Source organism: Rhamphochromis sp. 'chilingali', assembly GCF_963969265.1.
Source record: "Rhamphochromis sp. 'chilingali' genome assembly, chromosome: 4".
Classification (NCBI taxonomy): Eukaryota; Metazoa; Chordata; class Actinopteri; order Cichliformes; family Cichlidae; genus Rhamphochromis; species Rhamphochromis sp. 'chilingali'.
In genome coordinates this window covers 20,264,146-20,290,329 of record NC_137948.1, presented here as the reverse complement: position 1 = coordinate 20,290,329, position 26,184 = coordinate 20,264,146, and the positions used below count along the sequence as shown (strand labels likewise).

The window sequence follows — 26,184 nt, the reverse complement described above, 5'->3', positions numbered from 1 at the left end:
GATAAACTTCGATGACCTTGCTTACTAGGAAGTTTTCATGTTACAACCACCTGAAGGGAAATTTAAAAATTTACACCGCGCCCTTCAGGTCAACAGGCACAACAGGCTCATTACCATAGTGTTTTCAAAGACTGAAGCTTGATCATCATTGTCCAAAGTGGCCAAATGTTTTTGAAGCTCCAGTTTAGTTTTAGATGGGTGTAGACCTGAAAATAAAGAAAATACAGAATATAAACACACTACAAGCAAGCCTAGTCTCACTAGAGATTTGTTATACAGCAGCTTAGACAGTCCTAAAAGCCTAAATGTAAAGAGTTGTACACATCTACAACATAGAGACACCACTTATAGCTTTAAGGACACCTTCTTACCTTCTATGCTCTCACAAAGCCTGTGGAGCTGCTGCATCGGGCAGCTGTCACACTGCTGGCTCTGAGTCTTTGCATTTTGCTGCAGGGCGGCCACAGAGAACGCTTGCTTCAAAGTCAGCATGATCTCGTCCACCTTAGAAGAGTGAAATAAAATTATTTATTGCCCTCTACAAGCTTCAGTGTTTTTAGGCAAATATCAAATAAATATTAGGATGTATGTCTTTTCCCCAACACTGTTATTGTCAGAGCAATAAATGCTTCATAATAAGTGTTAACTCCTAAATTCTTGGTTTGTGAAACCAGTTTTGTTCAGTTTGTTTAATTTTAATAGCCAAATCCCCGGAGAGCATCTGATTTGCTCCTTTTCTATCCCCAACACTAGAACATCTCCCTTTGAGTGTACAAGGTCTTTAACAACACTAAAGGGAAATCTAGCTCTGCAAACAGGAAAGCAGAGCCACTGCACATCTGGAATCAAAACTCCAGCTCCATATGGGAACAGACATTATGTAATGTTCATTTTACAACCTGTTAAAATGAACTCTGGCAGCTGATGTTTAACAGAACAAGTGTCTGATTCTTTCAAGAAATACAGTATACTCACAGCGCAGAGCTAGCTATCATACAGTAGCTTTTTTTTTCCAAACCAAAATTGAGTACTTGGCACACTATGAGTCAGTGGAGCCCAGATGCACTGAGTCATAGGTCCTATGATTTACAGATATATTTAATCTGAAGTGACAGAAAAAAAGAAAACACTTGTGAGAAATTTCACCCTCCTGCCTTCTGGCATTTCATTTTAAATCCAAAGCAAACTTATTGACTCTTAAATGAAGTAGGCTGATCAAATCCAAACACTGAGTGGGAGGGACTGATATTAAAAAAAATCAATGGGTAAAATTCTCCTTTTCAGCACACATTCAAAATTGAAAAAAAAATGTAGCTGCACCACTTCTGTTGTAAAAACTCAACAGCTGGCGATAATAACACAAAATGACACTGCGCTAGTGTCCAAAATCTTAACTGTGACTCAGTTATTTGGAGTCTGTTACATGGGAATATTGAATGAACTGTGTCTGGACACAAGCAAGAATCCTTATCAACTTCATGTCTCACCAGTGATTCATCTGTACACTGGAAGACATAACACACGAAGTGGCAGTTTCCCCCTTCCACGGTCTCCCTGCAAATGAAGCCGAAGTGATCCACATGACGAATACCCTGGAAACAGACAGACAGTGGGTTTAAAAAAAAAAAAATCATAATCATAGTCACGCTTGAATAGTAGTAGGACTGTAGCGATCATACCTGTGAGCAGAAAGAAATTTCTTTGAAGCTCTTCTCTATTGCAACTTTCTTAGTGTCTGGACTAACCAAGAAGATCTGAGACCTGCCCACCTAAAACACAAAGAAACACAAAGAAAATACAGTTAATGCATGTGTGTTTATGACCTTACTAGCTTTCTTTCTGTAGTGTGTGACAACTGTGGTGTGGCAGTGACTACAGTTATAAATCTTACTGACAGAACTACTTAACAGAAGTTATATACAGTGTTTCCTTAAATAGTGTCCAGGGCCAACATTTAGTTAAATGCAGAAGGAAACAGAATGCCTGTGTTTTCACAGGCTTTTATTAGAGGTCGCAAATCACTCTGCTTACTGGATTAAATACTACACAACATTTTTTGTCTGTTGCAAATTATTTAAAAGGGGTAGTGAATAATTATGAACATATCAATAGAAATGTCAGACTTAGCCAAAAGCCTACTATTCATCTGTAGTCCGTGGTAGGTCAGATAAAAACAAAAAATAAGAAAAATAACACACCATCATACTATACAACAATACAGCCCTGACAATAAATATATATAAACTTACAACATGAAGTACAATAAGATAACACAGAAAAAGAAATAAATATGAATGCATATAGAATTAAATATAACACATATGTTAATATGTGTTATATTTAATTCTATATCTGATTAGTGAGTTACAGAATTATGTCTCTTTTTGTGAATAAGAGCGACACAGCAAACTACACAATACAAATTATGACTGCCATCCTTTGCAGTGTATGTGACTTCATTAGGAAGGAGTAAGAAAATGAATGAAAAGGAAACCAAAGTCGTTTTTTCTTCTTCTTTTCATCCAGTATGACACAAAGATGAGATAAAACGAATGACTGCCGTTCACAAAGACCTTTTTCATTCCCAAACTGTCATCCAAATCAGGCCATAATTAGGCTTATACCATGTAGACTGAACCCGCCATCGGACAGCGTTGCTAATCATGCACGAAGTTTGATAAAACAACACAGAAACAGCCATAAAGTGTGAAAGCGGACATTTCATTTAATTTTTTAAAAAGGTTTTTATTGGGAAACTTCAGTCTGCCTATGTAACAGTCCTTTTCTTATTTTTTCCCGAGCCTACAGGGAGTGCAGAATTATTAGGCAAGTTGTATTTTTGAGGAATAATTTTATTATTGAACAACAACCATGTTCTCAATGAACCCAAAAAACTCATTAATATCAAAGCTGAATGTTTTTGGAAGTAGTTTTTAGTTTTAGCTATTTTAGGGGGATATCTGTGTGTGCAGGTGACTATTACTGTGCATAATTATTAGGCAACTTAACAAAAAACAAATATATATACCCATTTCAATTATTTATTTTTACCAGTGACACCAATATAACATCTCCACATTCACAAATATACATTTCTGACATTCAAAAACAAAACAAAAACAAATCAGCGACCAATATAGCCACCTTTCTTTGCAAGGACACTCAAAAGCCTGCCATCCATGGATTCTGTCAGTGTTTTGATCTGTTCACCATCAACATTGCGTGCAGCAGCAACCACAGCCTCCCAGACACTGTTCAGAGAGGTGTACTGTTTTCCCTCCTTGTAAATCTCTCATTTGATGATGGACCACAGGTTCTCAATGGGGTTCAGATCAGGTGAACAAGGTGGCCATGTCATTAGTTTTTCTTCTTTTATACCCTTTCTTGCCAGCCACGCTGTGGAGTACTTGGACGCGTGTGATGGAGCATTGTCCTGCATGAAAATCATGTTTTTCTTGAAGGATGCAGACTTCTTCCTGTACCACTGCTTGAAGAAGGTGTCTTCCAGAAACTGGCAGTAGGACTGGGAGTTGAGCTTGACTCCATCCTCAACCCGAAAAGGCCCCACAAGCTCATCTTTGATGATACCAGCCCAAACCAGTACTCCACCTCCACCTTGCTGGCGTCTGAGTCGGACTGGAGCTCTCTGCCCTTTACCAATCCAGCCACGGGCCCATCCATCTGGCCCATCAAGACTCACTCTCATTTCATCAGTCCATAAAACCTTAGAAAAACCAGTCTTGAGATATTTCTTGGCTCAGTCTTGACGTTTCAGCTTGTGTGTCTTGTTCAGTGGTGGTCGTCTTTCAGCCTTTCTTACCTTGGCCATGTCTCTGAGTATTGCACACCTTGTGCTTTTGGGCACTCCAGTGATGTTGCAGCTCTGAAATATGGCCAAACTGGTGGCAAGTGGCATCTTGGCAGCTGCACGCTTGACTTTTCTCAGTTCATGGGCAGTTATTTTGCGCCTTGGTTTTTCCACACGCTTCTTGCGACCCTGTTGACTATTTTGAATGAAACGCTTGATTGTTTGATGATCACGCTTCAGAAGCTTTGCAATTTTGAGACTGCTGCATCCCTCTGCAAGATATCTCACTATTTTTGACTTTTCTGAGCCTGTCAAGTCCTTCTTTTGACCCATTTTGCCAAAGGAAAGGACGTTGCCTAATAATTATGCACACCTGATATAGGGTGTTGATATCATTAGACCACACCCCTTCTCATTACACAGATGCACATCACCTAATATGCTTAATTGGTAGTAGGCTTTCGAGCCTATACAGCTTGGAGTAAGACAACATGCATGAAGAGGATGATGTGGACAAAATACTCATTTGCCTAATAATTCTGCACTCCCTGTATATGTAGACAACGGCCTTTATTTACATCTACCACGACCCCGACCATTATCAGTTTTGAAATTCTCTGAACACAGCTATTCCCCTCCCTGCAGCGTCTCTTTCAATATGCCTTTCTGTATCAAATATTAATAACATAATTAGAGCCTTTTGAGAGGAATGAAGATATTTGATCTGTGTCTCTATAACTGAAGCAAAAGAGAGGCGATGATCGCACTGGGATGAGGCTACTCTGGCAGTAACAGGATGTATAGTTAGTGTTAATAATGTGTCTGTATCTGCTGAGCAGAGCAGGACACTGACCTGTGACTATTTCCTGTCTGTAAAACAAACAGGGAAATTCCTGTTGGCAAGAGACCACTGAGGTCATGAAAATGTCAATTAGGGAGACTCATTTTGAGCAGCAGTCAGCATTTGTTATTGCGGAGTCATTATATTTTTGTCTTTATATTTGTTTTCTTCTCTGCCTTTTTGGCCTTGAGCAACTGGATAAGGGGCTTTATTTTTTAATCTTGAACAGCAATTTATTGCACTACTAACATACTTTGTATTCTTATGAGTATGAATGTTCTTTGGAAAAATTTTTACAATCAAACTTCCTGTGGATTCAATAAATTTTGGTACATTAATTTAAAATGGTATGCATTATGGGTGATAAATTCAACAAAGATAATGGGACCATGTTTTTTTTTTTTTTTTTTTTAACTCAACGTTGAATCTGTAGTCTGGTATTTAAATCTGTTCAGAAAGCCAGAAATGTCTTAATTGTTCTCACAATCAACACTATGCATCTGGAGACCATTTCAGTCAGCATACAGTGATAAGAGGGTAGCGCCCAGAATATGTCGCCAGTCTATCAAAGCTCCGACACAGAGGGACAGACAACCATTCATGCTCACATTCAGACCTACAGTGAATTGAGAATCACTAGTTAACCCAACAAGCATGCATTCGAACTGTGGAAGGAAGGCAAAAAGCACCCAAGCAAGCCCCATCAAGCACATGGAAAACATGCCAACTATTAGGACTGTGCCATATCATTCATGGTAATACCGTTATAAATTTTTACTTGACATAAAAGTGTCATATAATGGTTTGTGTGCAAGCCTTCAATGGCAGTTTAGCACCTAACAAGGGGAACTTCTTCAACAATCTTGAACAAAGAGCAATACTTTGCAAAATATGCAAGAAATCTGTTCCTGCTACAGGTGGAAACAAACTTGTTCCACCACTTGAAGCAAAAAGCACACGATCAAGTATAACCAGGCTGAAGGGGAGATACTAGCAGCTGGCGATGTGTGACCCAAATTCAACAAAATGAGTCAAGCATGTATTGCTAGATACACTCGCTAGTTACAGGAACAAATACTGGAAATTACTGATGTGGTCACATGGTGGCACCTTGTTTGAGTGTGTCATCAACAACAGCATCTCAGTGGAAAAGAAGGATGGACAATGCCCTTCATTTACTTACAACCACTACGCCACCGTGTTGACCTCTAATTACACTGTCATGCAATATTTAAATAAGTAACATTATAATAATAAAAATTATGCTTACAAGTCCTTAATAGAAAACAAATACAGATGTTTGGAGCTAGAGCAGGGCGATATGGCCAAAAATATTTATCACGATATATATTTGAAAATTTGCGATAACGATATAACCGACGATATAATTGATGCGAGACAAAATACAACTCCACAACATTACTAGCGCAAAAAGACAACCTTCCATTTATTTTCACTTAAACAAGAAGCTGGTTTTTATGTACATTAAAGCTTTATAAAAATGTAACAGTGCAAATGCAAATTCCTTGCTGAAAGTTTAACCAAAAGGCATTTCCAGTAGAAATGGGCTGACATATCCTGAGCATAACCATGTATAATATCCACTGAAGTTAAAAAGAGGTGCTTTGCAACATTAAACTGCAGTGTGCAGTACGTATTTTTCGGACCATAAGGTGCACGGGATTATAAGGCACATTAAGCGAAACAAAGCAGTCAGATAAATCAAACTTTATTAAACTCATTCTTCTTGCTTCCTCCACTTCTGTACCATTGATTCATTAATGTTGAATTCTCTGGCAGCTGCTCTATTCCCATGTTGTTGCAGTATATTAATGACTAACCTCGTATTGTGGATGGATTATCTCAGTTGTTCTCCTGACTGAAGTTTGGTCCGTTTACAGTATCCTGCCATGCGATTGCATTTGTCTCTAACCATGAAGAACCTTCGCGTTAACTTTTATAAGTGGAAAAGTGTTAGTGTTCGTCCTCCAGCTTCACTGTTTATGTTATGCTAACATAGCTGTGTCGCTAGCGATCACGTAGCACATCATTATATACCAGCTAGCCCAACTTCAGTAACCCTACAAACGTCACTGCTGTTTAGTTTCCTGTCTTCATTTATGTTGGAAGTGATAGCAGAGCTGTACGTTTGATTTTTTTCAGAAATCTCTCCGTCAGAACATGCTATATCATGCTTAGGTAACTAGCGAAACTAGCGAGCTAACTTCCACTAGCTTCTTGCTAACTTCTAACTCCGTTAAATGTAATAACTTTTGTTTTCATGGATGCCTGGAAGTTAAACTTTATAGTTACACCTGGTAAAGCAGCAATGCTGATCGTTTTATTAAAGATGAAAGAATTTAGACAGTTTTTAACTCTAAGTGATGCTGCAGTGTTCGTTTGACCTGAAGAATACGGAGTTTAGGACCCAGATTACTCCCAGATTTAAGAGCATCTTAGTCCGACAAATATGACAATAACAACGGCCGCTTGCATGTTCTGCAAAAAAATGTGCTTTGTTGTGTATCTGACGGACAAACACCAAACCAGTTCCACATCACAGAAGTTGCACCATTTTTACAAACCAATTCTGGTTCATCTGTTTCACTCAACAATCGGCCATGTGCGTATGAAAACAAAGGCACTGCGCATGCGCGTTTTACTCCCATTCTATCGCGATATTTCATTTTCCTATCGTTGCCTAACATTATACCGGTATTACCGTGAACGGTATAATATGGCCCAGCCCTATTTGGAGCATCCCAAAGAGAACTCAGAACACGCCTTCAATTTTGTGTGTGTGTGTGCACGCACGCCTTTTCACCCACCATAAACAACATGGTCCTATTCTCCTTCAGGCTGGTGGGCTGCACATCAGCGGACCGCGTCTGAGGATCGGTAGTGTTGCTGTTAGAAATCTCTGGTGAGAGACCATTCTCATCCAGGGCCTGTAGGCAGGGAAAGCTGGGGTCTCGCTTGAACAGAATTGGGCGTTTCCCAGTGGTTGGGCTCTCTGCTGCACCGTTACTAACAGCGCCACTCCCCAGTCCATGGGATTGGAAGGTTAATGCCCTCTTCAGCCCACCCACCAATCCCCCATCATTTGCCCCTTTATCAGCTGTCCCTGAGCCACGCAGCTGGCTGAACTTCTCGATGCACTCGTCAATCAGGGCAGGAGGGGCTTTCTTGTGAGCAACACTAACGCGGCCGCAGTATAATACCTCAAACTTTTTGGCAAACGCTGTCGGAGACACAGCAGCGGCGGGTGCCATGGAGGTGGTTGTAGTAGTAGAGAGAGCGCAAATCCATGTTTCAGACGAATCGCTGCCTCCAGAACCCGTGGAAGCCTTGTTGGAAACGGTGGTGATGTCATTGTTGCGTGCCGAGCTTTTGCCAGCCTGCCTCAATGTACTGATGATCTCAGGAACCTGGAAAGATAACGAGAACATCATTAGAAGTACTGTAAGGACTCATTATGTAATTGTAAGGCATTTAGCTAGAAAACCTATTTTTAGACTAATTGCATAAACAGAGACTGCGGAAGAAAACCGAGCTCTTAGTGTCACATTACATCCATTTGAGCCTAAGCAAAGACAAACAACTTTGAAAAAAAGCTTAACTCAAAATGCACAAAATGCTCAAAAACATTTAATCATGCATTTAATCTCTCTTCAATCCCAACCAGCCAAGTGGGGAATTTATTTAAAATCATCAACATTGCCAGCTATACTGTATATGTTCACAGCAACACGAATGATTGACATTCAAACAGAAGTATTTCCAAAACAACATTACAAATTTGAACCTGTACACTGTAAAAATACTTTTACTTTTTTTAATGTATCCATAAAAGTGCAGTACAATAACCTACACATTTCATCTAACAACAAAACTGTCTTTAGGAAATTATAGCCTGTTGACTATGTGTAAACAATGCAATTCAGCACTATGTTTAAGTTTCAGATCTTCAAAGTTAATGTTTAGTAATGCTTTTTTTTTGGGGGGGGGGGGATGCTACTTGTGTAAAATAAATTTCATTTGTTCACATGCTTTGACCTGGTGTGGTCCTTTGTTTGTGGACTCCAAAGTCATCACATACATGTTTGAACGTTTGAGTAAAATGTATTTTACACCGATCTTACACTGATACGAATCCTGCTGGGCTCAGACATTTGATATTGCTACTACTATTCGACGGCAATGCTTGCTGACATACTTACTTGTCTTTTTCTTTTGAAAGAATATTTATAACACTACTAATAAAACCCCATGAGGTGCAAAAGTAAACATTTCACAGGGAATAACTCATTACTGAGACCTTTACTCTTGCGTGAGTTCAAGCACTACCATCAAATTTCGTCTTCTAATAATATTTTTTGAATCCTTCATCCATATAAATTCATTCAGGGTCACAGAGTGACTGGATTCTACCTCAGCTGTATATAGCTGAAGCCTGCCTACGAGACAACAGGTGGGATACAATGTGGACAGATTACCAGGGGTGACCTATCGCAGGGCTAACACAGAGAGATAGAAAATCATCCATATTTATGGCCAATTTAGAATAACCAATTTACTGAACATTCATGTCTTTTGAGTGTAGAAGGCAGCCAAAGTAGGCCAGCCAGCCAGTCTATTAGCTGACAGTGCCAACCACTGCATCGACGTGACACTTAATGTTTTAGTTTAAACTTCCCTTATTATTTCTAAAGTGGTGATTTCACTGAGTCGTCACACTGTTCATGCATTCAGGTTGCATGTCCACAAACAGGTGGCTGCCTACAGTAGCAACAGCAGATAAACTAAAACAAACACAAAAGGCGTACGTCAAAGAACAACTTTTCCATCCATCGATGTAGATGCCACACCTCACTATGAGCTAACCTGCCAAATGGTGTGAAGAGTATTTTGAGACCCCTGAATAAAGCAGCCCTTGTGTTGTCTTCTGGTGGTGAAAAAAAATGCCAAATTGGGACCTCAAAGCAGGCTCTGTACTCCTGTCCCCTTTAGATGCACCTATTTCTTTTCTTTCTGAATCTTCTCGAGTTTCCTCTCTTGCCCTATAAACTGTACCACTGCATTGAGATCTTATGGTAGGTACAATTTCAATCCAAATTTTTACTGGTAAAAGTCTTTTCCTATTCCTCCATATAACTAAACAGGATAACAGAGACAGAAAAGGTGGAAAAGAAAAAAAAAGGAGAAAAAACTGCAATGCTACAAAACATATTATACACTCACAAGCTCACACAACAGAGCAATGAAGAGCACTCCTAGGTAACTTAGACATTATGTTTCAATTTAAGGCAAAATGTTTTAGGTTATCTGTTGTTTGGCCTTGTTGTGCTGAACATTTCAGAAAAAAGTTGCATATTTAAATAAGTATCAAGAATAAAGAGCTCAGAAGTGTCCATCTAAGACATATTTCTGGCAACCTCGCAATTGCAGTTTAATACTCACTCTTTCCCTGGCTCCTCTTAGCTGTGTTGGACTTGGATTACCTCTTAAGGGAAATATCTGTCTCTCAAGTTCAGTTAAGCTCACTAGCTGTGTCCGTTTGGACCGGTTAGAGCTCTGAGGGTTGAGAGGGGACAGTTGAGAACAAATGAACTGTAACTGGGTTCTTTCCCCACACAAAAGCCCTTTTCTGTAGCTACACTCTCCACATTAACACAAGGTCCATTACCATTAGAAGAGTCTGACATGTTGCGTGTGCCAATTATAAAGATGGAAAAGTGACACAGAGAGAAATATAAGAAAGCCTAACAAAGCTGGGATGCTGTGTGATCTAGTCGCACAATCGGTGTATCCTCAATACTGGCTTTGTTACATAAAGCTCACTCTTTGACCATTTTCCTATACAGGGACACTCTGTGCTGTTAATTTAAAGCCTTTTCCTGATTACTCACACATCGAGAACGTTCTGTTATCCAGGCAAAACAACTCATTAAGCCACTCAGGTAGCTTAATGTATTTTGTGATTCTTGCAAGGCTTATTTTATTTTCTTGCACACACTTTGATTAATGTCTTACTTTATTGCTTGGCTCTAGTTATAAAAGCTATGCATGACCAGAGAGATCAATTCAAACAGCCTGAGGCTTTTCTCTGGATAATTGGTCCCACTTCCTTGTTTTAATCTATTTACAAACAAGCACTGGACAGAAGATAACGCCATACAAATCAGAAAACAACCTTTTGCTGTCTACAGTATATGTCCTTCTCCTATTGTGGACCACACTATCATTGTACCACACCAAGGAACAAAAAGGAGGAAGCAGATGAGCTAAGCAGAAGCAGCGGTTGAGCCACATTGGTGATGTCATTAATGACAGATGCCTGAGCAGCTACAGTCTGACAGACAAACTTCCAGCAAGGTCTTGCCGTGTCTTGCCTCAGCATGAGGTGCGCGCTTTTAGCAAAACAAACACATAACTCTCTGTCCTCACCTGGAAGCTGCTCTGGATAGGTGTGTCAGCCAAATGTGTAATAAGTATTCTGACTTGTTGCCTTTTCCTTTTTCTTTTTTTCAAGGATATAAAAACATTATGAAGGGTTCGAACATAACCATGTATGTTCATAAGTACTGTTCAGTTTTGGGACTTCACTTTTAAAGGTTGTGCACAACACTGCAGCGCTTACAGGATTACCAAATACATTCCTGGGTGACACACCAACAGTTTAAGCTTTCGGATTTGTGTCTGCAGCACACAAGTACACAAAACATTTTGGTCTTAGTGGTGAGAGTTTAAATTAAAAAGACAAGTGCACAACAACTTTTTTGTAGGGAATGATTATGAAATGTAATTACTGACGAGATCCAAAACTATCTCAGTACCCACCCCAACCTGCCACCAAACACAAGCAAAGGTAGGAATTCAGACTAGGGCTGCCACAAACGATTATTTTGATAGTAGACTAGTCAGCAGCGAGGCTGAAGCAGTCGCTGCTGACCGACATCGATGGAGATCACTAGCTGCCCGATGCGCCGCCCGGCGTAGGAGGAACTAAGTGCTAAGTAAGTAAGACTAGTCACCGATTAATTTTGCGATTAGTCGACTAATCAGATCGTGCATCCATTGGACATAAAATGTACAGCTTATTGCACCAGCATCCATCTGCTCTTATATAACTATCATTAGCTTACAGCTTTAAGTGTTTAAGGTCTGTGCTAACTAAAAATAAGGACAAGATGCTAGTTTATTAAATTTTAATGAAATTTGCAGATTGTTTCGGTGAAGTTTAATAAACTCCTTGCTATCTAAAATATAACGGGACACCGGAGTATATTCTCAAGCATCTCACACTTCTGATAATCAGTTGTCTGCTTGACGTTTATTCAGCTGTGTAAAAACTATAACTTTAATCTCAGCCAAACCGATTTACTCAGGAACAAATAAAATACTGAAAAAAACCAAACAATAACATTTTTAAGTTATCTAAGTGACTTATATATGTTTAACCTGAGTAGCGAAAGATGGTGGTGGGTTTGAAAACGATTTGCCGGGAGTCCGGTGTTCTCACGGGCTCTAGTGAGCCTTGCCCCCGGCTAGCTATCGACCTGGTGGGTAACAGACGTCTCCGAAAACGTCGGAGCACTTTTAAAAATATGTGGTATCTTGATGAACTGAGCAAATATTTGAGGTTTACACAGTTACATTCTTGCCTGAAATATGTTAAACGTTTATTTTGTGACCCAGAAAGAATAATAAGAGTAATATTAAAACTAACTAGCTGCCGCCATTGTTGGAAACTGAGCTGGGCTGCGCTATGAATTCTGGGACAGAGCTACTTCTTCTTCGGGGTTTAACACCGGCTGGCATCCTTGTACATGCAGTGCTGCCATCTTCTGTTTCAGTCCGTTATTACACTCATAAATCCTACTACTTATTCCTGCGTCTTTTGTGATCTTTCAAAACTTCAAACGACGCGTCGAGTATTAAATCAGTCGTCGACGATTTTGATAGTCGACTAATCGTGGCAGCCCTAGTTCAGACTTGCAATCCTTGGCTACTTCTTACTCCCAGGTTTCCAGCTTTTTTTTTGCTCTCAGTTGCATCTAAATGCAGCTAAATACCATCAACTACATTTCTTCTTCTTGAATATATGGCATACAGATACAAGTTAAGTACTGGGTCCAGTTGAATCCCCGCTAAAAAAAAAAAAAGCACACGAGCAACAAATTTATCCTATAACTAATTTCAAGATTAATTTTTAAAAGATTCTCAATACTGCTGGCTGAAATGCAACCCCAAACCATTACAGAGCCTACATGGTGTTTTACAGATAGCAACAGATACTCACTGTTGTAAATCTCTTCTGACCACCTCAGTACACACTGGCAACAATTCAAACCAAATGTTCAAATTTATATTCATAACGCCAGAAAAGTTGTTCCCACTGATTTTCAGTCCAGCTTTTGAGTCATCTGGCATACCTCAGGCTTTTCTCCCTGTGCCTCTTCCTTAAGGATGCCTTCTTGACAGCCTCCATTCCTCTGAGACCATTTCTGATGAGACTGATGCATCTCTCAGGTCCTGTGCCAGGTTTCTGCTGCTCTCCTATATCTCAATGACATGACTTTCAGATACTCTTCATGTGCTGTATATAGTTTTGTAAGCGTTGCCACTTCTTCTTTTGTCCTGCCCTTATCCATTTTCCTCAATTTTTTTAAAGAGAGACTGTACACCACGCTGAGATCAGCACATAATTCGGACTGAAAATGAGTGAAAAAGCAGCCAATGTCCAAATAAAAACTGACATACCTTCATAAAGTCTGGAGAGCTACTTGTCAAGGCCACTATAAAAACTGCAATAAAGTCTGAATCTTTGGAAGTAAAATATAGAGATGAGAGCCAAATCAAGACCTACGCACAGTACTATATTTCTTTCAACTACATTTTTGCTTGAATCACTCAAATAAATAACTTAATCAGCAGGGGAAATGAAAAAAATACCCCAAAATGACACTACGACCAACTGCAAACCTAGTTACTGCAGCAGCAATCCATCACAATTAATAAATGCTTTCTTTTAAAAATGTATTTGTCCCTTTACTTATTCAGACTCAAAGATACTTGTTATATATCATTTTGAGTATCTTGTGGTCCTCTCTCTTGAAACAACGCTTCCTTTCCTCCTTTGACTGTCACTCACTCACACAGGAATCTAGACACCATGTTTCTCACTCTCTGCTTTCTACTGCCTACTTGCTTTTAATCATTCTGTGAAGAGTGAAGTCTGCTATCTGTCCACTAACAACAGACTCTTTGCTTTGCACCCCACCCCCCTTCCTCTTCCTCCTGCTTTCACTGCTCGACTCTGAAACACTTCAACCAACAGATACATTTAGTCCTTGCCAATGGCTCTCCTCCTCCGACTTCTTTTGTGTCTCTCTGTGACAAAAGATACTGAATAGCCACTTCTTTACTGTCCTTGTTAAGACTTTATCTTACTGTATTTCTACACACAACTTGAGTTTCATTTTTTCTGCACTTGGTAATTGATAACCTGTTTAACTGCACGGCATGGCGATGTTATCGCCCTCTTCTACATCAGGTAGTCACTGCCTTGTAAAATGCACTTCACATAACTAGGAGGCAGAGATTCTTGCGTAATTTGGCGAATGACAAACAGCTAAAGCTATATTTATAGTTTTTAGAAGTTTAATGCAGAAATCCAGTAAACAGCTTTCTAGAAATATAGCTCAATTTAAATTTGGTGAATGAAAAGTCAAATTCATTTGTATGTCATCATGCTTTTTAATCTATTCTCATATAACCTTTTGGTGAGTACTCCTCTACTGCTTCCTTCCTCTTCCATACTTCTCGTAGCATGCTAACACATCTGTTTTGGAGGTTTGAAGCAAAGCTGACAGAAGTTTTGCTTGTGAGGGTGCAGCCCTTGCTAAAGGCACACAGCACACATTATCTCTCACAGTGGAACGTTTACATGAAGCCGATCTCAGACAGGAAGGCAGTTGGACGGCCTCAGGCGGTGACCCACAGACTCGGCCTCTCACAGAGGAACAAAACTGAAAAAGTTTGATGTCCCACACCATACCACAATTAAAAAGAAGTACTGTAGTAATGGCCTCAAAAAAGGAGGAAGTTACACAAGAAAGACAGCAAAAGAGAAGCTGCAGGTCGGCACAGTAAACAAAACAAACCTGTTGGTGTTTTTCAGAAAGAGAAAATAAACCTCAAACATCAGAATATAACATGAACCAGGACAAAATTGTAGGTAAGCGCCTGAGGAATATTGTAAAAATGTATTTTTTTTTCCACAAAGAGGCCCCTATAAGAAACTCTTAAAACAATAATCTCATTGACAATCTTTTTAAAAAGAATCTATAAATATGGAAATATTTTTCAGTTAAAAGTTCTTTTTTAAATATTTTTTATAGCTAGACTTTCAGAACTATCTGACCCCAGGGCTATTTATAACTTTGAGGAACTCCAGTGCAGTGAGACTCACATCATTGGTTTACCACCAAAATCCAATAACTAAAACACAGCAGTGCAATTTAAAACCATGATGAATGTATATAACTAAATTAATTAATTATACTCCAAAGGAAAGTATCTATTTTAACCCAACAATATGTATTCTAAAACAAAAATAATTTCAATTTGATTTCAATTCAGGTTTATTTATATAGCACCAAATTGCAACAACAGTTGCCTGGAGACTCTTTATACTGTATGGTAAAGATTAGAGCTGGGCGATATATCGAGTTTTTAAAACATATCGATATATTTTTATACGAGATATAAGATGTGACAATATCCTTTATATCGATATAGTCTATGTTACGTTATAATTATAGTTGTGGAGCCGCAAGTTTGCCTCTCTTTCGTCCACTTTTGTCTCTACGCAACGTTACTCCGCCTCGCCTTCACTGAAGACAACTCCCCCTTCTCCCCCATCGCTTCACGTGCAGGCAGCGACAAGATGGACACGGCAAATCTCCGTTAACGAGTTACTGTGCATCGCCCCATGCGTGGGGCTGGACAGCGTCAACGTGTTAACGAGCTAACCGCGCTAACGAGCTAACCGCGCTAACCCTAAAATCCTTTCATTCTCTCAAAAGTTGACAGTGCGCCTTATGTATGAATTCTGGTTGTGCTTGATGGCCGCGAACCGATTTTATGTGGTACACGGCGCTCAGCAATCTGTCAAAAATGTTTGAGTACGACTTTGGTAAGCTACGGAGCTGCACCGCTTGATAGATTGTCGGCGCATTACGGCTACCGAGGAGCTTCGCGGAGTGATACGTACTGTGCTTCAACGTAATATTAGCGTATTGTGTGTGTATAAGGACCATAAATAGCACCTGTAAGAGACGTACGTGGTTATGAAGCGGATTTCAAACTCCAGGCTGTCAGTCACGCAGTAAAACTTGGGAACCGAGCAGCTGTGAAATCTGTCTGTCTTTGTTATTACGCTCAGCGTCTTTTAGTTTACATTTTGACCGCACAATTGTGAGCTCTTTGTTTAGCACAAAAACAACATTGTTTTCTTTTATTTATGGAGCATTATTATTTAATGAATGCTCATAATTTAATTTTGAGTAATTTTTCATGTACATCTGTGCTGTATGTTAATAAAAGTGCCTGTGTGACATCTGGGACACAGCTTTGACTAAGAACTCTCTTTTTGTTCTTACTTTATGGCTTAAAAAAAATATCGAGATATATATCTTATATCGCCATCCAGCTAAAAAATATCGAGATATGAATTTTGGGTCATATCGCCCAGCCCTAGTAAAGATCCTACAATAAAACAGCAAAAACCAAGGAAACCCACAAAATCAGATGACCTCCTTTGGCAACAGTGGAAAGAAAAAAACTCCCATTTAACAGGAAGAAACCTCCAGCAGAATCAGACTCAGGAAGGGGCAGCCATCTGCCATAACTGGGGGTGAGAGGAGGGGGGGGAAAAAAACCCAACCAAAAAACATTTTGTTGATAATTTCACTTTAAACACAGACTGAGCCTAAACAGACGTTTAACTTGAATGATTAAAACTAGAAATGCTGGGAAAAAACATTACAATTTAAGGAGAAATGCCCCTTAAAACCCACTAATGCACCAGCAAGACACATGAAAATGAACAACAAAGATGACGAGGCAGCTGAAAGTCCCACTTCTCTGCTTCCCATGATCATGTGCTTGAGTCTTGTGCCTCGTGGAGCTCTGCCAAGTTCAAAGTTCAATGTATAACCAAGAAACGAGAAGCATTGCTGACGGAAAGCGAAGCGCAATGAGGAGAAAGAGGGCAATTTTATATGGTTGAAAATGGTTAACCACAAGCTTCCAACATATTGACATCACTTCAACAGACTGAAAAACTACTTCAGCACAAAAGACAACCCCTGACAATGAGCTCATTCAATAGTAACAACAAGCCCACAATGTAAGAACTTGTTTAAACGCAGTGCAGAGTGAACTCTTGACTGAGAATAAATTAAGTCAGTAAAGATCCCCGACACCTTCAATGTTTTCATCTTAGAAGACTGAATGTCTGTAGCGTGGAAATGGTAGAGCTGACAGAGTGACTGAAGAGGCAAACAGCCACTGAATGGACATGGTTAGATACAGACTCCCAGACAAACAGGCAAAAAGCAGTCTGACAGTTCACAAGGACATGTTATTTATATAACGACTCGAAGGTGCCTCCAGTTTACTAGCTTGTTTTTGCTACAGAGCATGGAGTGTGTCACATGAAAAGAGCAGCCAAGTCGCATAAAATGAGGGAGGAAAAGGCAGGTGGCCAAAAAGGAAAAGGGGACTCTAAAGGCTCTCTTGGACAGTTTAGATAATCATTAACTTCAATCACTTCTGGGGTTGGTTTTTTTTGGTTTTTTTTATTTGGTCAAAAAATAAAAGGCTGCGTGCGGTACTTTCCAAGCTGAGTCAGAAATCAGCTGTTTTACCAGAGAAGGTTAAATTTAAGCTCTGTAAAGAATTGGGTTCAAAGTAACCTGATAATACTTGTTAGCAGTTCCAACTGAAGAATAATTTTAGTCAAAACTCAACAAATAATGAGTTACTATCATGGTAAAAGATTCCCGCTTCTACTGATATCAAAATCAACCTTTTTCCCACCAGCTATTTTGACATGAAGTTCTAGGTAAAACACAGCTGTTACTTTCTGCTTTGGTTCAGAGCTTTAATTCATGTGATCAGTAACAGGGACAGCAGTCTGAGCTCCCTCTCCCCTGTTCTCAACCCAGCTGAGAGATTAATCTTTCCATTGTGCCTTGAGACCTCCTCCCCATAGGATATGCTGGAAACACCTCACCTTGGAGGCACCCAGGAAAAATCCTGATCAGATGCGTTACCTCAACTGGACATTTTTGATGCCTTTCCCGAATGATAGTTCCTCGCCCTACCTCTAAGGTTGAGCCGAAACACTCTTCGGAGGAAGCTCATTTCCACCGCTTGTATGCATGATCTTACTCTTTCAGTCACTCCCGAAGGCATGGGAATATCAATCAACTAGTGAAGTGACAGTGTCAGCACCACTTGCGAACAACGCATTTATACTCCTCACCCCAGACTTGGGGGTGCTACTTCTCATCTCAGCTTCTTAACACTTGCCTGCAAATTCCACAGTACAAAAGGAACGTCATGGCTCAATGAAGCAAACAGAACCACATCATCAGCAAAAAGCAGACACAAGATCCTGAGACCAACGAATCCCACAACCTACCATAACATGCAAAAAAAGGCTGCTGTGACAAAGGTTCTGTAAAATGTCCCTGATATTTTACAGCACAAAGGTTGAGCTTCACTTCAGTATGAGCTTTTGAGCTTGCATGCAATCAAAGCAGTTTCAAAAGAGACAGACTGCCGACGTAATAGCTCATGACAGACTTTATGACTAATATGCCATACAAGACGTGCCTCCTGTTCCAGGACTACAGCACTGGCAGGAGCACAATGGATCTGGAGGTGATATCGCCATGAGTCACTCACACGCTCACATACACCTACATTTGGCTTGAGTTGGCAGCAGCTAAGCAGACTGGATTTTCACGTATTCGGCTCTTTAAAGGGTCTGACAATTAGTAACCTACAATTTACAGAAGCAGGAGCTCTGACATCATCTAGGAAAGGAAAAACCCTGTTTTATTACTGGAGTGCTTAAGCACAGTTATGGTTTATGCTAAACAATACTGTGAGTGAGGACGGGAAGAGCAACGTTCCCCCACAGTGATCTTTCTCTAAACTTGTAAGGAGAATGACGATTCACTTACAAATTATTTATTAGGCCCATTATGTAAATTAGAAGGAAAAAAGTGTCAAAAGCCCCATCACATTTCTGAAGAGTAAAAGGTGAGGTGTTCATGCCTTAATTCTTGGCACTCTGCAGGGAATAAAGTAAATACATTACTGACAGTGCATGTGACATTCAAATTCAACTTATTTTCACTCACAAACACATCTATAGATGGCCTCACACGCATGAAAGCACCATAGTAGAGGTGAAATTTTGATCTGACAACTTTAGAGGAAGTTTCAAAAGTAGACATATTTATCTATTGTAAATACTCATTACACTTTCCAGCTTCAATCAAACTTCTGTGAACTGTATGAGCCTGAATGACCACCCAAAGCTACCATTTTACACCCGAACCAATGGTAGGGTCACAATGAACTGAACGGTAGCATCCAGTTGACAGGATGAAGTACAGTAGTCACTACAACGCAAAGCACATTTGGAATAAAGACGAGCGAAATTATTTGGTGTTAAATACATTAACTGCTACACAAAACATTACTAGACATGTAACAACTATTCTGCTGGAGTCGTTTTAAAAGGCTAAGGCCACCACAGACGAAAGCTAACAACAGGTTGCGAAAATTTAGCTAATGTAAAAGCTTACTCAACGTTAGCTAACTGTCCACTTTAGCATGACACACAAAGTAAAACAACGCCTTCAAACTCCACTCACATCTCTCGACTCTTGTTTGTTGTTGAACAGGCTGAATCGCTGGAATCGCGCTTTCATCCCATCCGCCATAAACTTGACAAAAACTAAATCTGAATTGTTACTTCTCCGTAACTCGTCCCTGCCAGCGCGAAGCGCTTCAATATCATTTCATTGGAAAGTTGATTTTTCTCCCTGAAGCCGAGGTGGATCCTGCTGTTCGTTCGCCGTTAGGTTCGCAAGCGTAAGATCATTCAGCTTCCGGTACACACATTCGCAATAAAACAGTTCCAGCGCTCAACGTGTAAATCCCTTACTCTTTAACGAAATTTCTGTTTTATTTTGAAAGCAAATAGGTAACTTCCGTTTCCCTTCAGCACAGACTGCGTCTGATTTGTCGTAGCCAAATCCTCCTCCGCGTATTGAGAAAATGGACACAGTTCCTGTCCCGGAGCAGTCAAAGTTTCGGCGGCAGAAATGAGGGTGGATTTCCCATTACCGTTACAAGAATGCAGATCTGTTATTTTCGTCGACATGACGTTATATAAACCAGCGGTCCCCAACCCCCGGGCCTGGCCGCGAGAGTTGAGGCTCAGGTGTGAAATGTATGGTTTTCAGGGTTTTTATCGGTTTTCATCGTTATTTTGTTATCGTTTTTATCGTTAACTCGGTTTTCCTGAGTCTTTTCACGTGTGTTACGAATAAATCTTATTTTTTTTCGGTACCGGTACTAGTTTTATTTTGTTGTATTTATCCGCGACACCTTAAAGGCCGGCCCGTGAAAATATTGTTGGGCATAAACCGGTCCGTGGCGCAAAAAAGGTTGGGGACCGCTGATATAAACAACATTTCCACCCAGGAATGCACAGCCTTTGGGGAGTGCCACTGAAGGAGAATTTGGGATGAAAAGCACACTTGTGGCGCAAAAGTTTCAAGTCTTCATTAACGTCAAAGTCAACATTTGACACAGTTTTGTCACGCCGAACAACCAACGTTAGATGATACTGAAGTTTGCTAGAGCACCACACTGCATTTTAAACTAGTTACTTTTCACAGCACATGCCTAGAAAAGTGGACGGCTTGTACAATGATACAGTTATAGGATTAAATAAAAAGTAGTTATTTTAAGCACTGATTAATTAAAGTGCAATAGCATTTTTTACCATTCACTGTTGATATCTAATAAACTTGAATCGCTGAATGTGGATTAAAATTATTCTTCTGAAATTGCAAAAATAACAGTCCCATAAAAATAAGATAAAATGGGAAGTTGTGTAATGAAAATCGTATTCGTCTATTTATTATGCATAGCTTAGTCATCAATTTATATCCAAAGAAAGCAATGCATTTTATTCAACAAAGTCTCTCACAAATTACTGTTCAGCATTACAAATGGTAGCCTATTAGTGATTAAAACAAACCCTTGGTGTTCATGAATGCTACCTTTTTATTACCAACGAAGCAAGAAATAAAATATTGTAAGTGCAATGGTGGTAACTCCTCAATTAGTAGACGCCAATAAAAACAGTCTAGCACTGTAGTATCTATTCTTTAGTAACTACCATACATTAAAGGAAAAATAGGTTTAGTAACTTTGCTAATGAACACAAAGGCACTCAGAGAGCACATTCTCCTCCAAGGTCTTATTTAGTCATTTTGATGCAAGTGATCTGGAGCTGCAACAAAATGTAATAATATCTCCCTGTGCTTCATCTCTCAACCAAGATACAAGAAACAAATTAAACCTGACAAACAAAACAAACCTTCGTCTCTGCTCTCGACTCGCCAGACGAATCACAGATTGCACAGGGACACCAGTTACAGTGAAGAGAAGCTGGCTTGTAAAACGTAAATTTAAAGCTGAAATCACACAAAAGCACAGCAACAAATACAAAGTCATGCAAACAGATTTTCACACCGAAACACTGATTTTTAGACACCTCTGTGGTGACACCCAGTGGTTACTTTCTTATTTACTAGTTCAGCAGAAAGGGGAGGCCCCACCGACCTCCTGAGATCATTTCTCTCCCTTGATAGAGAATAGGAAGTTTATGTTTCTTGCTGAGGTACTTAAATTTAGTGCTGGTGGTTCTTTTTCCCATAATGTCTCATTTTTAACCACAAAAAGATCCCATGTCCCTGCAAACATTTACAAAACACACAAGGGAAACTGCAAAGCACAGTGGCACCTGTAACAGAGTGTTACTCCTGAAATAGTAATGACAACCATCTAAAAACACACTTACCTTAAATGTCTATAACATTAGTGGTCTAAAAAAAAGTAGATGTGTATATTCAACTGCACTGTTAAGCAACTCTACAGTTTTTCAGTTGCAGATATGGAGATCCAATATAATAGCTTCTTTTGCGATAACAGTATGACATGGCACAACATGGAGCAGAGAGCTGCATTTCCTGTCCGGAGGCAGTTAAATTATAACCGTGTAACCAGTCAAGAGGAACCACTAATGCAGCAACAAGAACAAATCCTTCATGGTGGTACATTCTTTGTCCCCTGCAGTGAACAGGAACTTCTATTTTCTCTGACTCTGAATATGTGCTTAAAGAAAAAAATACAGATATTTTTTCTGATTCAAAAGTTTTACTTGGCACGGTTCTCATAAAGAAAGCCAGAAAGCCATGAACCAACCCTGATCTGGTATGTTCAGGTGCACATTTCATATCACAACAGTCCAAACTGAAATGCCCCATTTGAGAAATGTGTCAAATTGTGTGAAACTGCTGTTACTGCGGTGTGACAAGTGACAAGAACTCCAGAAGCAAAGAGCGATATTGTGTGTGTTTGTGTGTGTGGCTGACACAGCTCAGACAGCAGGTTGAACAGAGACTCTTGACAACTGTGTCATTTTCTCAGTCGATCCATGCCTGTTGCAGAGATACTTTTTTCCAGCTCCGTCTTCCACCATCAGACTGTGAGATGCTTTGGATGAAACACAGTTTGTGACTGGGCATGCCCCTCTCATAGCTGTCTGATTTTCTCAAATCTTTTAACACAATTACATTGTAATTTCCACAGCATATTCAGCTCCTGTCTATCCTCACAGTTGAAAAGAAAACACGAGGCTGGATGCCCTTATCCAAAGCCGGTCAATTCCTCTGGAATCAGAATATCAGGATTTGTGCTGAGGCTTATGAATCCAGGTCTCATTCCCATTAAATGTATTGCACCTAATTTAGATGAGATTAGATTAATTGCTGTCCTCAAAGCTCCCTCTCCCGTATTCTCCCCATTTCCTCTCCTCTGCCCTATTTTCAGTGTGCTGACATTCATCTGTCCTGATGCCTCTCTCTTCCCCTGGCTGTCTGTGCCTTGTTCCAGATGATCCGGATCCTCCACAAGATTTAGAAACTTATCTTGTCTCATTCCTGCCAACTATCCCAGCTGTCATAGTGCGAGAGGCAGGGTGAAGTCTGTGATGTAAGGTTATGTAAAATTAATTTGACTCAAAATCTGATGATTTTTGTGCTTTTGGTGGTGAGGGTTCATTCTAGATTCCCATCTTGCTGTAAAGTATGCACTTTTATTCTGCTTAATAAAAACTTATTTGACAACATTTAAAACACTAAAGAAAAGACTGTATTATCTCACTATTTAAAGCCCCGCAGCACTGTGTAGAGATGCCACTTATAATTAGAATGTATGTAACTGCGAGAGAAGCCTGAGCAACAGGTGGTCAGCCTGACATCATCATGGTCACATGTTCGAAAAGGTAATGAAAACAACAAGCGCTCACTCTGCTGCAAACATAACATCATAACAGGATCTGTGCGACAGGAAGTGATCTCTATGGTAACGTTGTTTCACATCCTGCACGTTTCATGTAAAGTATGCTCATTTTCTCTTGATCAACAAAACAGACAGGCGTATCCAGGCATGTCTGCAGCCGCTGTGCAAATGCTGAAGAACACATGTGTGCATTTAAGACAGATGTACACTCAGTGATATTTACATTACCCCACACAGTAAATGATGGCTGTAGGCATAACTGAAGCGTGCTGGTATTTCTCTTGCGGTGCACATGTGACATTTTGTATTTTGACTTCTCTGACTCATCACGTTTCACATCGAGTACCCTTCATTGTCTCCATCTTCCTAATCTGGCCAACTCTTTTAAGTCTCTGGCATGTTGGGCATGGCATGCTATCGAATGTCTCGGGCCTGATCTAACACCAGCTGCAACTTCACTTTGAACACACAGGCTTTTGGCCATGCATGTCATGTGGAGGAAAGGTAAAAGGACTAGAGGTCAGGGGTGTGTTGGTCCTCAGTGTGTCACTGTTAGTGGATCAAATGCACGTCTGTGTTTGCTCGTGTTGCTGAATGGAATAAAAGCACGGAGCATGTGGGCCGCAAGCGAGCCAAAGCCAGATCCAGTTTCTCTCTGTGGGCTGTCATAATAAATACTGATGCGGTCACACTGAATGCTCAGGCAGCTTTTTGTCATTTGTGCAAACATAAGGAAGAGGTCGTCACACGGCTGGTGATCCCCTCGTGTCATTCTCATCTGTACCTTGGTGCTCCAGATTATCTGACATGCTGTGTTTCCATATACTTTGACTAGCTGAGCTTGTGTTGATATGTTTGTGGTTGACATATGCCGTTGCTTGTCGTGAGAGAACTCCCTTTGACGTTTTTGGACTTCTAATTTGGCTCATGTGCATTTATTTACCATAGCTCTGAAGCTGTTCTGTGTTATTGTGAAACACGTTTTGTTTTGTAACTTTGCATACATGTGTAGTTTATTTCTACAGCCTCAAACGCTCTACCCGATTGTTGATTGAAGTAATTAAATCCAAGAACACATGCACACACACTTATACATACCTTAGTTCTGTACTGGCACTGGAAGACATAGCAGGCACAAGTCTGTGTGCCTTTCACCAGGCAGGCAAAGCTACTGGGTTCCTGGCTGTTGTGAATTAGCTTGGTCACATGGTGAGGAAGACATTCAAACAGAACTGTGTGTGTCAGAGGGTCCCATACAAGGCTCTCTCCCAGCGTGGACACACATCGTACCCTTGATGCTGACACACACAGAAAAACTGTCTGACTGCGTGAAGTAGGACCCAGCTGTCTACCTCCAGACCCCCCAGCTTGCACCCCACCACCTTGCTCCCTCTCACCGGGCTGGGACCTGCTGATTTCAGCCACCACCCAGGGTAGCATAGCCATGGTGGTCAAATGGTGGACTTTCCGAAAACCAATCATGGTCAGTTTGTATCGTACTTCGTCCTCCTCTCCTTCCACCTCCATCTTTGCCCCCCATGATGCAATCCTCTCCCTCCCAAGCTTCTGAAGACACTGCGTGGCAGAGGTCAGATGTGAAAGTGAAGGACATGAGCGGTGGTTTGGAGTTAGATTATAACGGGGTTTGTCAGAGCTCCCTGGTCCAAGAGCTTCACTCCTTCTTGGCTTCACTTCAAAGTAGAGACCCTCCATGATGTCTGTGACCTGAGGCAGCTGCTTGCCTCCACTTCACCTACAAAATATCAGTTAGAGATCAGAGCCAGTAAACAGCTGAAAGGACAGCCGCAGGCATTTGCAATCTAGCTTGATCTTATGAGATTTCAAATGAACACAAATGTGCTACACAAACATTTACTTTGCAAATTAGAACTTAATCTTGTAGCTTGATGTTTGCTCGACTTTGCTTTTAGTGTAGAATGAGGCCAGTTTCCCCAGGACACTATGAATCACCTGATTTGTGTGTGAGACTCAGTGGTACATTCTCAAGGACACACAAACAAATGATGGTAATCCTTCAAATATCATATTTGACCGGTTAGTTGTCACAGAGGGGAAAGGGACCCCCTCACTTCATCTAATCATACAGCTCTACATAACCGCTCACCTGTGTTTGCACATTACGTTTTTCATTTAAAATCCGTGAGAAATTACACAACAGCGTCAGAACCTTAATACTAGGACACGAGTACAAGATTAAGTAAAGATACATTGTCCGTTTAACCAAAACGATCACGTTAAAGTCCCGAAAAAGCAAAAGGCAAACGTTTTCATACCTGCCTTAATATAAATAAATCGTTAACTTCATCAGCGGTGCTACGTTCAAGATCTGTATGCTGCTCGAGAGCATCACGCGGAAGTGAAAGCTATTTTTTATACAAGGAGCGGGCGGCAAACAACGGATCGTAACGGGGTTTTGGTCATTTTACGCACGTAGCCGTTTATTTTTACGCACGGGGGTTTGCGCGATTTGCTCCCCGCACCAAATATTGTTTACCCCGAGATTCCCAACGCGCACAACGTCCGGTTTTAATCAGTTTAACATTTTCATCTTCTCCTCCTTCCTTACCTGCCCCGGTCACGCCGGTCTGTCGTGGCTAGCGGCAGAACCACCACCGAGAGAAATCTTATGGTGTAAGAGTAACTGCCTACAGAGGAACGAGAGAGAGCCCTTTACACAGCTCGAGCCGTCTTCAGCTCGAGTTAAATATAGATAGACCAAATCCTACCGTCCTCCTCGCCTCTGTACTCAGATGGGGCATGACAAGTGCATGCTGAGTGTGCGCGCTGGCGAAGGATGCAGGGGCGACAAATGTGCGCGTCGTGGAACTCA

The 26,184-nt window shown here is 40.5% G+C and overlaps 1 protein-coding gene across 4 annotated transcripts in view; it reads right to left on the bottom strand.

Moving 5' to 3' along the window:
- tbc1d1 (TBC1 (tre-2/USP6, BUB2, cdc16) domain family, member 1) overlaps nucleotides 1-26,072 on the bottom strand; it is a 56,476-nt gene extending 30,404 nt beyond the window's left edge. The window contains exons 1-7 of one of the 4 annotated variants that reach the window (XM_080880864.1): nucleotides 25,921-26,072; nucleotides 24,432-25,086; nucleotides 7,478-8,077; nucleotides 1,680-1,769; nucleotides 1,488-1,592; nucleotides 372-504; nucleotides 115-206 (exon numbers count right to left, since the gene is read on the bottom strand). In XM_080880864.1, coding sequence (XP_080736990.1) covers nucleotides 115-206; nucleotides 372-504; nucleotides 1,488-1,592; nucleotides 1,680-1,769; nucleotides 7,478-8,077; nucleotides 24,432-25,046 — 1,635 coding nt within the window. In that variant the 5' untranslated portion in view covers nucleotides 25,047-25,086; nucleotides 25,921-26,072. Of the gene's footprint in view, nucleotides 1-114; nucleotides 207-371; nucleotides 505-1,487; nucleotides 1,593-1,679; nucleotides 1,770-7,477; nucleotides 8,078-19,609; nucleotides 19,842-24,431; nucleotides 25,087-25,920 lie in introns of those variants that run through there. The other 3 variants (XM_080880866.1, XM_080880865.1, XM_080880867.1) reach the window with 3 other exon arrangements.
- Between the last annotated feature and the right edge of the window lie 112 nt (nucleotides 26,073-26,184).